This window comes from Rhinopithecus roxellana, chromosome 9 (genome assembly GCF_007565055.1).
Source record: "Rhinopithecus roxellana isolate Shanxi Qingling chromosome 9, ASM756505v1, whole genome shotgun sequence".
Classification (NCBI taxonomy): domain Eukaryota; kingdom Metazoa; phylum Chordata; class Mammalia; order Primates; family Cercopithecidae; genus Rhinopithecus; species Rhinopithecus roxellana.
In genome coordinates, this window is record NC_044557.1 from 19,160,510 (window position 1) to 19,176,705 (window position 16,196).

Consider the following 16,196-nt stretch of genomic DNA (forward strand, 5'->3'; position numbering starts at 1 on the left):
ATCCTGGCTAACACAGTGAAACCCCTTCTCTACTAAAAAATAAAAAATAAAAATTAGCCAGGCATGGTGGCAGGCGCCTGTAGTCCCAGCTACTCCATAGGCTGAGGCAGGAAAATGGAGTGAACCCAGGAGGCAGAGCTTGCAGTGAGCCGAGATCGCGCCACTGCACTCCAGCCTGGGCGACAGAGCGAGACTCTGTCTCAAAAAAAAAAAAAAAAAAAAAGGAAAGAAAGAAAGCATGCTACATGAATTAGTATACAGTTATGCATTTTCATAGTTAACTTTTATGTATATTAAAATTTGCATTGTTTTAAGCGTCTTCGTCACTGTTGCTGATAGAAATGTTTAAACTATAAGAAGTGCTCATTGAATTCACTACATATAAAAATTTTTCAATTTCCTATCATGAGTTCATGATATCCTTTCTAGAAAGTTAAGGTAGTGAACTAGTTTACTTTTACTGTAAAGTGCTCTTCAAGTTTTCATAATCTTAATATTTAATAATTAACTGTGGCTAAAACTTAGATTTTGTATGTTTTCCTAATTATATAGCCAACATAATTATGAACCAGATTTAGATAAAACATTTGAAAGTATCAGTCGCCTTAAAATGCTTCATAGGGTATAAGTAAAGAATAAAACAGAACCAAATGTCCTAACTGACATTAATTATCTTAGAAAATGTTAGTGTATTCAAAACTGATACTTTTTGCTGTTATTTCATAATACTATCACTCTTCTAACAAACAGAACTTGCCTTTTTGTTGTGTGAGTGTACAATATCTACTGGAGTTTCACAGAGGCAATGAACAAATGAAGTGAAGCTAAGTGAAGCAATAAAGAGATGAATCAATTAAACGGAGATAAAAATAATTTCAACTTCTATTTTAGATTTAGGGCATACATGTACAAGTTTGTTACCTGGGTATATTGCAAGATGCTAAGGTTTCATATATGATTGATTCTATCACCCAGGTACCAAGCATAGTACCCACTAGTTAGTTTTTCAACCCTTCCTCCAACCCCGGGTAGTTCCTGGTTTCTCGTGTTACTATCTTCATGTCTAAGTGGACCCAATGTTTAGCTCCCACTTATGAGTGAGAACAGGCAGTATTTGGTTTTCTGTTCCTGAGTTAATTCACTTAGAATAATAGTCTCTAGCTGCATCCATGTTGCTGCAAAGGATATGATTTTTTTTACGGCTGCATAGTATTCCATGGTTTATATGTACTACATTTTCTTTATCCATTCCACCATTTATGGACACTTAGGTTGATTCCATGTCTTCGTTATCGTAAATAATGCTATGATAAACATGTAAGTGCCAGTGACTTTTTGGTAGAATGATTTTATTTTCTTTCTTTCTGTCTTTTTTTTACTTTTTTTTTTTTTTTTTTTTTGAGATAAGAGTCTCTCTCTGTCACCCAGGCTGGAGTGCAATAGTGCTATCTCGGTTCACTACAACCTCCACCTCCCTAGGTTCAAGCAATTCTCCAGCCTCAGTCTCCCAAGTAGTTGGGATTACAGGCACTCACCACCAAGCCCAGCTAATTTTCGTATTTTTAGTAGAGACGGGGTTTCGCCATGTTGGCCAGGCTGGTCTCGAACTCCTGACCTCAGGTGATCCACCCACCTTGGCCTCCCAAAGTGTTGGGATTGATTTATTTTCTTTTGTATATATACCCAGTAGCAGTATTGCTGGATTGAATGGCAGTTCTGTTTTAAGTTATTTGAGAACTCTCCAAACTGCTCTCCACAGTTTCTGAACTAATTCCAGTTCCCCCTAACAGTGTATAAGCAGGTCCGTTTTCTTCACAGCTTCATCAGAGTCTGTTGTTTTTATATTGTAATAAGAGCCATTCTGACTGGTGTGAGATGGTGTTTCATTGAGTTTTGATTTGCATTTCTGTAATGATTAGCTGGTTAGCCATACACAGAAGAATAAAACTAGATGCCTTCCTTTCACCATATACAAAAATTAACTCAAGATGGATTAAATATTTAAATGTAACTCCTCAGACCATAAGAATTCTAGAGGAAGACCTAGGAAACACCATTCTGAACTTTGGCCTTGCCAAATAAAATATGACTAAGCCCTCAAAAACAATTGCAACAAAAGCAAAAATTTACAAGTGAGATGTAATTAAACAAAAGAGCTTCTGCACAACAAGAAATATCAACAGAGTAAACAGCCTACAGAAAGGGAGAAAACATGCACAAATTATATATCTAACAAAGGCCTAATATCCAGAATCTATAAGGTAGTGAAACAATTGAACAAGCAAAAAACAAATAACCCCATTAAAAAATGGACAAAAAACATGAACAGACACTTCTCAAAAGAAGATATACAAGTGGCCAACAACATATGAAGAAAATGCTCAACAAAAATTAATCTTCAATATTTATAAACAAGTTTGGAGAATGTGGTTTATACTTATGGTTAAGTGAGTTATCTGGTCTCAAATGCTGGAATTTGACTTATTTCATCACATGCCATAGTAAGAAATCATAAGACTCTCCCATGGAGAGTGCAAGGCCTTCACTGATTAACAAAGAGGAGAGCAGAACTGATTTTCTCTACAGGGCAGGATTCCAGCATGGGCAACATAGTAAGAACTCATTTCTACAATAATTTTTAAAACTACAAATATTAGCCAGGCGTGGTGGAAGGCCCCTATAGTCCGAGCTGAGGTAGGAAAATCACTTGAGCCTAGGAGTTCAAGGCTGCAGGGAACCAGGATTTCACCACTGCACTCCAGCCTGGTCAACAGAGCAAGACCCCATCTCAACAATAACAACAAAATGTTTAAATTAAAGACAGGCTAGCTACCAGGAAGAAGAAAATGCCATAGTTTACTGGACAGTTTATGCCTCATGGGCAGAGAAGAATGGTCTCTCTAGTGACGACAATTGGAAGAAAGCTTTTCCAGTATTCTTTCTTATTCTCCACAGTTATTTTGCCTGCCCATTTCACTGGAAAAATCAGCGATAGCCAATGTCCACAGAAGTGAGATGTTGAAGAAAATAGTTGAAGTTCTGCCTTTTGATGTTTAAATTCCCACCACCCTTTCCACCCAATCCTGCAGGGCTGTAGATTGCAATTTAGAGTCTGTATCCTTCTGATGCTGCTCCTTCCTAAAAGTTTGTATGTGAAACCACAACACAAGTGGTTTTTGGTTGAGTACAAACAAAGAATAATCAGCATATGATTTTTCACTTAAAATTTTTTTTTTTCTTTTTTTTGAGACAGATCTTGCTTCTGTTGCTCAGGCTGGAGTGCAGTGGCACAATCTCGGCTCACTGCAACCTCTGCCTCCCAGGGTCAAGCGTTTCTCCTGCCTCAGCCTCCTGAGTAGCTGGGACTACAGGTGCCCGGCACCATGCCTGGCTAAGTTTTTGTATTTTTAGTAGAGAAGGGGTTTCACTATATTAGCCAGGATGGTCTCGATCTCCTGACCTTGTGATCCGCCCACCTCGGCCTCCCAAAGTGCTGGGATTACAGGCATGAGCCACTGTGCCTGAACTTAAAATATTTAATTGACAAACATCATATATATTCAAGGGGTACAATTAGACAATTATGTACCTTTAGATATAGTCATGTTAGGGGTCACTGTTTCAATATATGAATTTGGAGTGGGAGGGACACAATTTAGTCCATAGCAGTAGTCTTAAGGCAGGATGTTCTAGACGAAATAAAGAGGAATATGTAATTATGATGAACTTTTGAAGGGGAAGATAGCAATCATAATGTTGTATGCATCTAATTACATTGCTTCAAAATATATACTGCAAATGTGAGAGAATAAAGGAAAAAGAGATCCATAATCATATTTAAGAATGGAAAAAAACAACCTACCTCAGCAATATAATTTTTCATTTCATCAAAATATATATTTCTAAAATATTATACCAAAGAGCAACATAATACTAATGTTGTATTTACCAAAACAAATAATATGGTAAGAAATAAGGCAGTGTCAGTAAATATTAAATGATTGAAATCTTACAGAGAAAAGTGTCTGACAATTGTGGATTTAAATGAGAACCAAATAATAGAAATATCACTTAAAACATCTCAAAAGATTGGTAAATAAAATAATGAGATAACTCATTTTGAGCTAAGTGGCATTAAAAATACAGCATGTCTAAAATTATGGGATCCCAAAAAGGCAGAACTAAGAGGTAATGCATTTATAGCTTTAATGTATAAATAAAAATAAAGTTAGTTTGAATGTAGATTATCTAACTCCACCTCCAAAAAGCATATAGATGGTGAGTTAAGCTAAGAGACGCTAGAAAGTAGGAAATAAGTTTTTTGTTTTTTGTTTTTTGTTTTGAGACGGAGTCTTGCTCTGTCGACCAGGGTGGAGTGCAGTGGCCGGATCTCAGCTCACTGCAAGCTCCACCTCCCGGGTTCACGCCATTCTCCTGCCTCAGCCTCCCGAGCAGCTGGGACTACAGGCGCCCACCACCTCACCCGGCTAGTTTTTTTGTATTTTTTAGTAGAGACGGGGTTTCACCGTGTTAGCCAGGATGGTCTCGATCTCCTGACCTCGTGATCCGCCCGTCTCGGCCTCCCAAAGTGCTGGGATTACAGGCTTGAGCCACCGCGCCCGGCCGGAAATAAGTTTTAAGGATAATATTGGCTATCAATGAAATACAAAATATAATGAAGAAAATCATCAAAGTTCAAACTAATATTCTTGATATATACAATTTATAACAACCTACCAAAACAGGTATCTTATTTCAAAAAAACTTAAAAAACAAATTATCCAAATATTAGTTGAATAAAGGGACATGTATTGTACATATAAGATGGCATATCCTCAACCAATTAATGGCAATAAATATGGATAAAATTTTATGAATAATACATTTTCTCAAGTAAATAGAAAAGTAAATCTGAATCACCATTGAACCATTGGCATAGTTGAGTCTATAATTAAAACACTTTCCTCCAAAACAAACAAAAAATCTAGGCCCACATGATTTCCATAAAATTGGTTGCAAAATATTTAATGCTTGTAGTAAGTTACTTTAGATAATACAAAAGGAGGGGCTAATTCTCACCTTGTTTTATGATTTGAGATTTATGTTAACAAAAAGAATTCTGCAATATATCAAAATGGATGACATGGTGAATACATAGAAATTATTCTAGGGATACAAGATGAATTTTATATTTGAAAATCAATCATAATCTACTTTATTAAAAAATATATACAGAAAGATACATTTGTTAAATTTAGAACCTACTCATGACAAAAAAAAAAGAAAGACTGAATACTCTCAGCAAACTTAATGTAAAAAGAGACACCTTCAAGAAATATTTGCCCATTCTAAGATCATGAAGCTATTCTATCCTCTAACACAAGCCTGATTGATTTGCCTTTCAATTGTAGATGTATAACCCACATTTAAAAAATGTGTTTGGTGTAAAATAGGGGACAGAATCAGTTAGCTCACATTGGATAGGTAATTGCTTCATAACAACTTATTTAAAAGGTTAGTTTTCCTCCAAAGAAATACAGTTGTGCCTTTGTTATAGAGATCAACTCGCCATATTGCTGGCCTCTTTCTGGAATCTTTTATGACCATTGGTGTTTTTGTATGTCCTTTCACCAACACCATGTTGTCATAAGGACTCCACCTTAATATTGAAACATCGAAAATGGTAGTGTAAACCCTACTAGTCTGTTATTCTTCAAGACTGTTTCAGGTATTCCAAGCCCTCTGCATTTCCATTTTAAAATCAGCTTGTCAATTTCAACAAAACTGTTTGATTGTTATTGCTTTTTATGGAAACTTTAGATCAATTTCAGGGAGATTAGTATCAACAATATCGAGGCATTTTATCCTTCAAATGCGTAAACATATTGTGGAATATCCATATCCTGTAGTGCACTACACAGAAATTAAAAGAAGTACAGTTACACTCAAAATTAAAGAATTTTCAAAACTATATTTTTAGAAAAACTAGCCAGAAATAAAATAATAAATACTTAATGGTGCCATTTTTATGAAGCTAAAGTGCAAGTAAAGATAAACCACTGTAGTGAGATCAAAATAAAGATTATATTTTATGGGGAGGTAATGCCTGGAAACTTGCTGAAAAGAACCTCCTGAGTGATGAAAGTATTTTGTATCTAGTACAAAGTAGTAGTTATATAGGTTCATGTGACACACACATGCGCACACACGAGTACACACATGCACTTTCCCAATGCATGTGTATATATGTGTTTTCACATAAGTATACATAAATTATATGTATATGAATGTGTATAATGTGTATAGAAATACACATAATATATATACACACACATGTATATGAAACTGTATCAAATCCAAAACATTATTTAAAAGGTATGAAAGCACCATGCAAAACAAGCTTTTAAATAATTCCAAAGGACAATAATCAAAAGAGATAAAAATGTTTTAATTTCAACTGTAAAAGACAAAGATCATTAGATTGCATTTTCTCTACAAGTTTCAAACCCATTTGTAAAACCACAGAAATTTTAACCCCTAAAGGGTAAGAGACAGACCAAAAATAACAACCATAGGTCAATTTATGTGTCAATATTAATATAAAGCAGCAAAATATTCTTTAAATAGAAATCCATATGTATTTGGTTTCTATTACTTAAGATGAAGCAAAATCTTAGTAGCATTATATAATGATCCTGAACATATAGTAGGTATATACTAAAAATCTACTGAAATAGAGTGCAAACAGTGAAAAGCTTTGAATATAGGCAAAAGAGATTATTGAGTGTTCTTTCAATGCTATTCTGGGCTTGACTTTCAATTGACTGGGCTGTTTGCAATTATTTGGTGGCAGAGGTTAATGTGCAGATTTTTGTCTGGTAGAGATGCAAATAATTTCTCTCTGGTGGATCAGATAACCCACATATTATTTATTATTCTCTAAAACACTAATCAGTTTTGTATCTAAAACTTACAACTCTATCCTAACATGTTTATTAATACACTCCTAGCTTCTCAAATGCTCTTTGATATGGTTTGGCTGTGTCCCCACCCAAATCCATCTTGAATTGTAGCTCCTGTAATTCCCATGTGTCATGGGAGGGAACCAGTGAGAGGTAATTGAATCATGGGGGTGAGTCTTTCCCATGCTGTTCTTGTGATAGTGAATAAGTCTCATGAAACCTGATGCTTTTATAAAGGGGAGATCCCATGCACACGTTCTCTGGCCTGCCACCTTGTAAGATGTGCCTTTACTCTTCCTTCCTCTTCCACCATGATTATGATGCTTCCCCAGCCATGTGAAACCGTGAAACTGTGAGTCCATTAAACCTCTTTTTCTTTATGAATTACCTAGTCTTGGGTATGTCTTTACTAGCAGCATGAGAGCAGACTAATATACTCTTTGAATTGGTGTGAACATCTTACCAGATCCTTGACTAAATAATGAGTTGAACAAAACATAACATGTGTTCATTAAAGAAAAAAAAAAAAGGCATAGATAGAATGTTGATACATAAAATTAGAGACAAGAGTGTTTTTTAAAAAAAACTTCTATGGAAGGCACATTATAGAGAATACTCACATGTTATGTGAAAAAACAAGTCTCAACAAATCCCCACCTGTTTACAAATTTCTCAGTCTGGTGATTGGCATATAAGAAGCCTAATAAATGCTTGTTGCTGTTATTATTTGAAAACTATGGTTCTAAACAGGTATATTCACCAAAAGAAGATTGTCTGCTTTGTTGAAATTTTTTGTCCCTAAATATACATTTTTTAAAATTCAGTGTTAAATATAGTTTTGCTTTATTGTCACTTGGCTTTCAAATTAAAGATAATAATAACAAGGGCCTGTAGGAAATTCTCTTACTGCTTTCCATATCTTTAAAAAACTTTTTATGCTAGTCTGGACTGAACTGTGTCCCCCCTGAATTCATCCTTAACCTCCAATGTGACTATATTCAGAGACAGGACCTGAAAAGAGGTAATCAAGGTTAAATAGGTCATGGTGGAGGGGGCGGGAGGTGGGGCTCTAATTCAATAGGACTGCTATCCATAGAAGAGGAGGAAGAGACACCAGAGATAAGGCTCTCCATGTGCACATAGAGGAAAGGCCAGCAAGAAGGCACTCTAATACAAGCCAAAAAGTTCTCAGCAGATGCCAACCAACCCTGCCAGCACCCTGATCTTTGACTTCTAGAACTGTGAAATTCCACAGAACTGCAAGGAAATAAATTTATCTTGATTAAACCATCAAGTCTTCTTTGGCATTTTGTTACGGCAGGCCAAACTGATTAAGAGAAATCCAAAGTGAGATGATCACAAACAAAATGTGAAGAAACGTCATCTCAAATGTAAAACCATGTCTTTGATCCTATAATGATCAAAGACATTTGAAAGTGTCTCTGAAAGGAAATACAATAAACGGAAAGATCCAAATATATGTACTAGTAAGAATACAGGGAAGGCAAGAGCAACTGAACATGAAGGAAAAAAAGAACCCTGCTTTTATATAAATGCCTAAAGTGAAATCATTGAATGTTGTTGTCTCCATCTTAGTGAATTATAAGAGATGACAGGAAACAGGAGAAAAAGAGAAAAGTATAAAGATGCATTTATTGGTCAATAAGCCTTTTCTATAATATCTCTAAAACAAGGTGGTTTAAAATGACAGTACCAGTATTAATATACTACTACAGTATTTAGCCTTTCGAAATTTAGCTGAATCCTTCAATTTTTTCCCTGTAGAATCATTCTCTCTCCTTTTCTCCCTTCTTCTCCTTCTTCTTTTCCATCTCCTTTTCATTCCTTTCTTCTTTCTCCTCCTTGTCCTCCTCCTCCTTCTTCTTCCTAACGCTGTCTCTCTGAAAGCAGATGAAATATTAAAATGTGGAAATTTGATAAATGGAGTATTTATCCATGTCATGCAAAATGTAGAGCCTTTGCAGTACCTCCATGCAAGTATTAAAGAACTTTAATTGGTACCAAGTGTTGATGGAGGGAAGGGAGTCATTTTGTCAGAGTCACAGACAGAAGGTAGACCTCCCATCGAGGGTTCAAAGAGACATAAGCATCGTTGCAATGATGTAATAAATACTTCAGTTTCATTCACATCTCGTTCTCTTCTCTCTATTAGAATTAATCAAGACAAAACTTGAGGGCAAAGCATGCCTCTGACATAATCTATGTGTGTCATCTTTTTGGGGTAGAGCGCAAGGGAGAAAATGATGGAAAATTGACTTACAGAGGCAAACAGAAGAAACCAAAATGTATACCTAGAAACCTATTATGAAGTATATTCATCAAAATGTTATTAGATATATTTGAAGGGGTAGCAGGATATGTGGATTTTTCCCAAAATTCATGTTATAGTGTGATCAAAATGCACTATAATAAACATCTTACTCTTACAAAAAGAGAAATTATAAAGGTATTTTAATTTTCCCAATAAAATTGAAACAACTGAAAAGTCAGAATTTTTATTATCAGTCATTATTACCATAATATTAATTAATTCAATGGGTTAACTCATGAGTTTATAAATACATGTATGAAATGGTTATATAAAATATTATCTTTGAAGAATCAACTTTTTAATTTTTAATTTTATTATGGGTACACAGTAGTTATATGTTTTTATTGGGGAGATGTGATGTTTTGGTACAGGCATACAATGTGTAATGATTAAATTAGGATAATTGGAATATCCATCGCCTCAAGCCTTTATCGTTTCTTTGTGTTAGGAACATTCCAATTCCACTCAGATATTTCAACACATACAGTAAGTGTTGTTAACTGAAGTAACACTATTGTCCTAGAAATACTAGACCTTATTCTATTTAATTGTGTTTTTCTACCGTTAAACCATCTCACCTTTACCCCCCCCCTTGTACTACCCTTCCAGCTTCTAGTAATGACCAAATTTCATAATGTGACGCTATGTTTTTCTATGCATTTATCTTTAAATATTATCTTTTGTGAATATAAATATGACTGTAATTGTTGTTAGACATAACTAACAAATTCCTGGGGCAATATTTTTTTCTTTGTCTGAGACCACCAAATGAGTCATCCATTTACATACTAGTAAAACCTCAGATTTTATTTTTCATAATTTTCTTATATTTATAATGAATTAGGCCAACATGGATGCCACTTTTAGGGATAACAGATGCCCCTATTCCATTTGATCATGTGACTCTTTAATAATTGCATTGTTCTCCAAGTAAACAAAATAATCTCCCAAAACGTGTACATCTATTTTTTTCTTCTCAGCACCCCAGAACCATAAGTCTGGAATCTCTTGCAGTTATTTTAGCTCAATTGTTGAGCCTTAGTATGGGGATCACTTATGATGACATTAACCAATGCCAGTGCTCAGGAGCTGTCTGCATTATGAATCCAGAAGCAATGTAAGATTTCTGACTTATACTTTACATATATAGTTTAATGTAATTTTAATGTATTTAGTTGAAGAAAGTTTAAGTTGTTAAAATAAATAATAATGGCTATCAGCTGTGACCGAGGACTCCAGGACCAAAATGTGTATTCCAACTCCCATGATGCATATTTATCTCAATGTCACTTGTAATTAAATGTCACACTGGCTTTCTCACATGCGATCGATCACTACATTTATCAATGTTTTTACTTGTATAATTTTACAATTTGATTCATGATTTCATAAGCCAAATGCAAGCTTGAGATCACTACACAAAACGTATTTATTAGTGTGAACTTGTCTGCATGACGGTCCTTCACTCTGCCTTGGTTCAGCCTGAAGTCTCAGCATCTGTTGATTTCAGAGATGCTGCCATTCAGCTTTTTCTCTGTCATGAGAGAAAGTCTTTTGCAGTATTCTAATCAGGCCTTAACGATCTAGTGATTTTTTCTTTTTTTTTTTTTTTTTGCTGATATCAACAGTATTCTTATAGTACATTATGAATTTTTGTAGAAATAGGATCAAATAGCCAGAGGATTTAAGGAAACCAGGCAGTAACTGGAGCCAGCCTCTTGTCTTTCTGATGGATATTCTTGGAGGCATTCTTTGTTTCTCAAATGTGTTAGAGAATCAAGCCTCATCGCCTGCAGCAGGAAACATCTCACTGTCTTCATTCCCTCACTCCTGCTCCCTAAAATATTTGTGCTTAAGTTCTTGTCTCAGGCTCCTATTTTTTGGGGTGGCAGGGGTGGGGAACCTGTCCTAAAATAGTTACCCCAGAATGACTTTAGAAAACAAACCTTTATGAAAGGATTGTCATGATCTGATACATGATCTGAAAGGGCACCTTTGGCAAAAGATAATGTGAAAAGTGCACTGCAGCAGGTCCAGGCTGTGGTGCCAGATGCCTTGTCTTTGGTTCTTGTGATTATTTCAATACAATGATACTAAGGATATTCCTGGTAGATTACGTACATGTGGAGTCTCTGGCAAGTATCAGTAGGAGATTTGCAGTGCAGACCTATAGTTCTGCTATAGCTTCCGATGGGCTACTGGGCTCTTGTAGCCTTGAGCATGTATCCAGGAAATAGTAAGTTGCTATGTTATTGAAGTTCACTGTGTTTATCATAAATGGGGTGTTTTAGAGCCACAAAGAATATTTATAAGCTCAATCTATCTGATGACCAAAATGGTAAATCTGGGAGCTGGTTAGAGGAGGTCCAGATAGTACAAGTAAATAAGGGAACAGGGATCCCAGATCCTCATGTCACCTACATCTATTTCACCAATATTTCTCAGTCACTACACACTAATAGCCTCGTAGGGATTTTCTAAAACTGATTGATGGAGGGAAAAAACAAACAAATCTCAGTCTATTTTCAATATGTTAGTTGAAGTGTTTTTTAAAAGTCAATTTCATATAGAGTCCTATTAGATTTAGACCTAAAGACTGTGAGGATGGTAAATGTCTCCATGCTGGCATATTTGCAAACAATATGTCGGGTTTTCCACCTTGTATGAGAGAAGTGTCAGAGATTGGAATCTACACAGATTCCTATGTTGTGGAAAATAACTTGAATACTTGGTCAATGATCTAGATGCTGTAAAACTGGACATTTAAGGACAAGAAAGTGTGGGGAAGAAGTATGTGGATTTATTTAGAATGGGCACAACACATTCAGATGTTTATTTTCAAGTTCCACCAGAAAAGTGTTTACTTCAAAAGAAGCATTCAAGGACCGGGTCTTTGACATCTATGATGGTCAACCAGCCTTTTTCCTAGCACACCATAAAAGAAGTCTTAAAATGAAAGGCATGCACTCCTTCTTTAGGAGCAAACTTCAGCCACTTTAGTGAAACACCAGATTCCTGACCAACTAGGGAAAATTTTGTAAATATTCTGTACATTTTTCTGTGGGCCCAGCAGAAAGAAGTCGTTATTGCCATCTCAATAATACATGCTGACATTGACTTTTCCTCCTCCTCTCTTTCTTCATCCTTACACCCTTATTCCTGCTTCCTAGAATCACCTCCCACATAAAATTCCTACAATCAAGTTCATGCTTTAGAGTGTTTTCTCATGGCCAATCCAAACAAAGACAGATGACATTTATATCGTTTGTATTAATAATGTTAAGTATTATTTATTAAACTTTTATTTATCTCGACCACAATATAGTTGTTTACATTGATGATAATGATATATTTCTCATCATGTTGATTATAATGATTGCAATAGTTGTGATGGTAAAAAAAATGATGGGAAAGATAAGAAAATCACAAATATAAGAAGTTCTTTGGGCTCTCCACATCCTCGTGCTTAATGTCAAAATATTCTCTGTTCAATTTTGAAACAGGCAATTTTGTTAGGATGCCTGATGAGTTATTGCCATCATGGTTGGAGCTCGTTCCTTAGTTTTTTTTTTTTCCTTTGGAAATAGGTTTCTTATTGTTTTTCTAGTTGCACCATGTTTATAAGACTATGAAATTTGCAATTGTTTGTGACAAGTTTATAGAAATGATTTTGATTAACTTTTATTGAGCTTGTATCCTGAAGCCTTGCTACACTAACATATTCATTCTGGAACTTCTAATTTAGTCTCATGAGAATTGTATTCATATGTAATTATATATTATAAATACATCTTCCTTTTTGATCTTTATATTTTTAAAACGTCTGTATCTTGCCTTATCGCAGTGCTTTGGGCCCTGAGTATTATTTAAAACTGAAGTTTGATGTGTGGCTGTTTTTGCTTCACTCTGATTTAAGGGCAAGACTTGTAACTTTTCACCAATAAATACATTAACCGAAGGTTTTACAGAGAGACTTGTAATCAGATTGAGAAAGCTTTATAACCCTAATTTATCAGAGTTTTCATTATGAATATATTTTATCAAATATTGAGATGCTCATGTGTTTCTTCTACTTTATTCTGTTGACACACTGAAATATATTTTATTCATTTTTAGTTGTTTAAATAATCTTGCTTTTCTGGGATAAACTGCATCGAGGAATGATGAATTATCCTTTTAATGTATTAATCCTTTGTGTAGCTGGATTTTCCCCCCTAATATTGGCAAAGTATATTTGCCTGTATATTAATGAGTGACACAGATCTTTAGTAGTAATTCTCTTGCAATTCCTTTGACTGGTTTTAGTATCACAGTTACATTGGTTTCATATAACTTTCTAAAAGAGATTTTGTACTATTGGTATTATTTCTTTCTAAATTGTTTTATAGCATGTATCATTGGAGCTGTCTGGACCTGGATAACTCTTTTTGGAAAGGTGTTTAATTGGTCATTTTTGAGACATAGGGCTATTTAGATTTTGGTTAGTTTCCTTCTTCTAATAAATGATTTGTTTCCTCAAAATTGATTAATTTTTCATAAAAATTTTCATAGCCTTCATTTATTTTCCTCTAAAAGTCAATGGGATAATTTGTGATATGCCATCTTTTATCTCAGATACTGATCATTTGAGTTTCTTTCTTTTTATAATCACTCTAACTTAGATTTTATCAAATTAACTAATTTTTTTCAAAGAACCATATTTTAATCATATTGACTCTTTCCCATGGCCTATCTACTTTGTTTTCCTTTATTTCTACTTAGTTTGTGGTAAATTTTTGCATCCTTTTTTCTAAATTTTTAATGTAAAATTCAAATAACTGATTTTAAACCTCCCTTCTTTTTGTGCAAACCCTTTAAAGCTCTGCATTTCTAATCACAAGTTCCTAGAACTTGACCTTCAATTACACATCACACATTTTTAATATTTTGTGTTTCGTTTCCAGTTAGTTGAAATATTTCCAAGTTTTTTGTTGTTCTTTGTCTTGCTATTTTAGATGTAGGTTAGTTGATTTTCAAATATTTGTGGATTTCCTAAATATCTTTTTGTTATCTGATTTAATATCTGCTGTGGTCCAAAAATATACTTTCTAGATGTCTATCTTTTGCATTTCATGAGACTTATTTAATAATTGTGTTTATTTTTGTCTTTCTTTGTTTTCCATTTTTTCAAATTGATTCTTTCCATCATGTACAACAGAGTGTGAGAGAATGTGGTGAGGTGTTATTTTTCTGTTTTCAGTTAGTAATTAAGATGCCTGTAGTAATCCCTTCAAAATTATAATTAAATATAGGTTATATTAATGTTCTTCCTAGCAAATGGTACTTCCTTTTTAAAAATACAAAATATTAGACACATGTTTTGATGTTTTGATTATGAATTAAGGAAAAAGATGCTCCATGTTTTTATTTTCTATTGTATTGTCACTAGAATATTTCATTCTTTTGCAAATACTTTGTAATTTTGTAGTGAGAAAATGAATGGTTGAAATGTGGTTGATAAAGAAATATTTTGATTGAAATCTACATTGGGATTAAATTTGTATTTAGATTTTGCTGCAAGTTACAGAAAACACAAAGGAATAATGGCTACAATCAAAGAAAAGTTTATTTTGAGAAATTACCTTTCTATTAATTGTGTGATATTTCACAGTATAATTTCATGCTGTATTTCTACACAGTGGCTTCCATTCCCAAAATAATCTCATATCCCTAATGGAAGTTTTAATTACAACAATTAATCAAATTTAAGGTGACCAATAGGATAAAGGAGCTTACAAAAACATGTCTATCTCATTACCTCCTAGAACTTGAACTTATGGCTCGTCTTAGGTCAATCAATTGACTTCTATATATGTTCACTCATTTATTAAAAACTGAGAAGTTTAGGCATTGTACAATGAAGTCATGCATTCAACTAACAACCAGAGGCTCTATTATCAAGAAAAAAATGAGAGAATAGAGAATGAAAACATCCAGCAAATCTCTATAAAGATTCAAGCTGCAAAACAAGTACTCTAATCGGAGGCAATTCTGCTTGATATTTTACTTTCTAATGACAATGTTAATTTCATTACCAGAAAGTGTATATTCCATAAACCAGTTCACACATGGTAAACGTATCTTTCAATGCCTGGGTCTCAGTAATATTAAATTTCTATCAGTTTTTTTTTATATGGTTTCTTGTATTTAGATAGTAATCATTGAATTCTTGGCAATTTATAACTCCATTATTTAAGGTTGATGGAACTGAAGGGGATGTTCAACCAGGTTGTGATCACAAAACAAGTCATACTAACACTGTTAGTTTGTTCGAAAATTCTAAATTTATTCGAGGTCTTCATGTGAATAACATTTTCCCTTGAAAATCCAAATGACTGGAGTTTGATACCATCAAGTTTATTACCTTAAAACTCATCACATTCCTTTTAACAATGTCTTCCATCAAAATATAGATCCTTGTGATTATAATCTTTTTAAACATTGTTAATACTACTTAGAATAATCAAAATTGTAACAAAATTAAACTTAATCTATTATTTATAGCAAGTGATTTCAATAGTACACACCTTTAAAAGAACTAGCAGGCCGGGCGTGGTGGCTCAAGCCTGTAATCCCAGCACTTTGGGAGGCCGAGACGGGCGGATCACGGGGTCAGGAGATCGAGACCATGCTGGCTAACACGGTGAAACCCCGTCTCTACCAAAAAAATACAAAAAACTAGCCGGGCGTGGTGGCAGGCGCCTGTAGTCCCAGCTACTCGGGAGGCTGAGGCAGGAGAATGGCGTAAACCCGGGAGGCGGAGCTTGCAGTGAGCTGAGATCTGGCCACTGCACTCCAGCCTGGGCGACAGAGCGAGACTCCGTCTCAAAAAAAAAAAAAAAAAGAACTAGCAGAAGATAGTT

The 16,196-nt window shown here is 34.6% G+C and overlaps 1 protein-coding gene across 2 annotated transcripts in view; it reads left to right on the plus strand.

Annotated features, from left to right (window-relative positions):
• Window positions 1–16,196, plus strand: part of ADAM2 (ADAM metallopeptidase domain 2) — a 103,062-nt gene that overhangs the window by 53,397 nt on the left and 33,469 nt on the right. For both annotated transcript variants that reach the window (XM_030937878.1, XM_030937879.1), the window contains one exon: window positions 10,275–10,411. In XM_030937878.1, coding sequence (XP_030793738.1) covers window positions 10,275–10,411 — 137 coding nt within the window. The remainder of the gene's footprint in view (window positions 1–10,274; window positions 10,412–16,196) is intronic.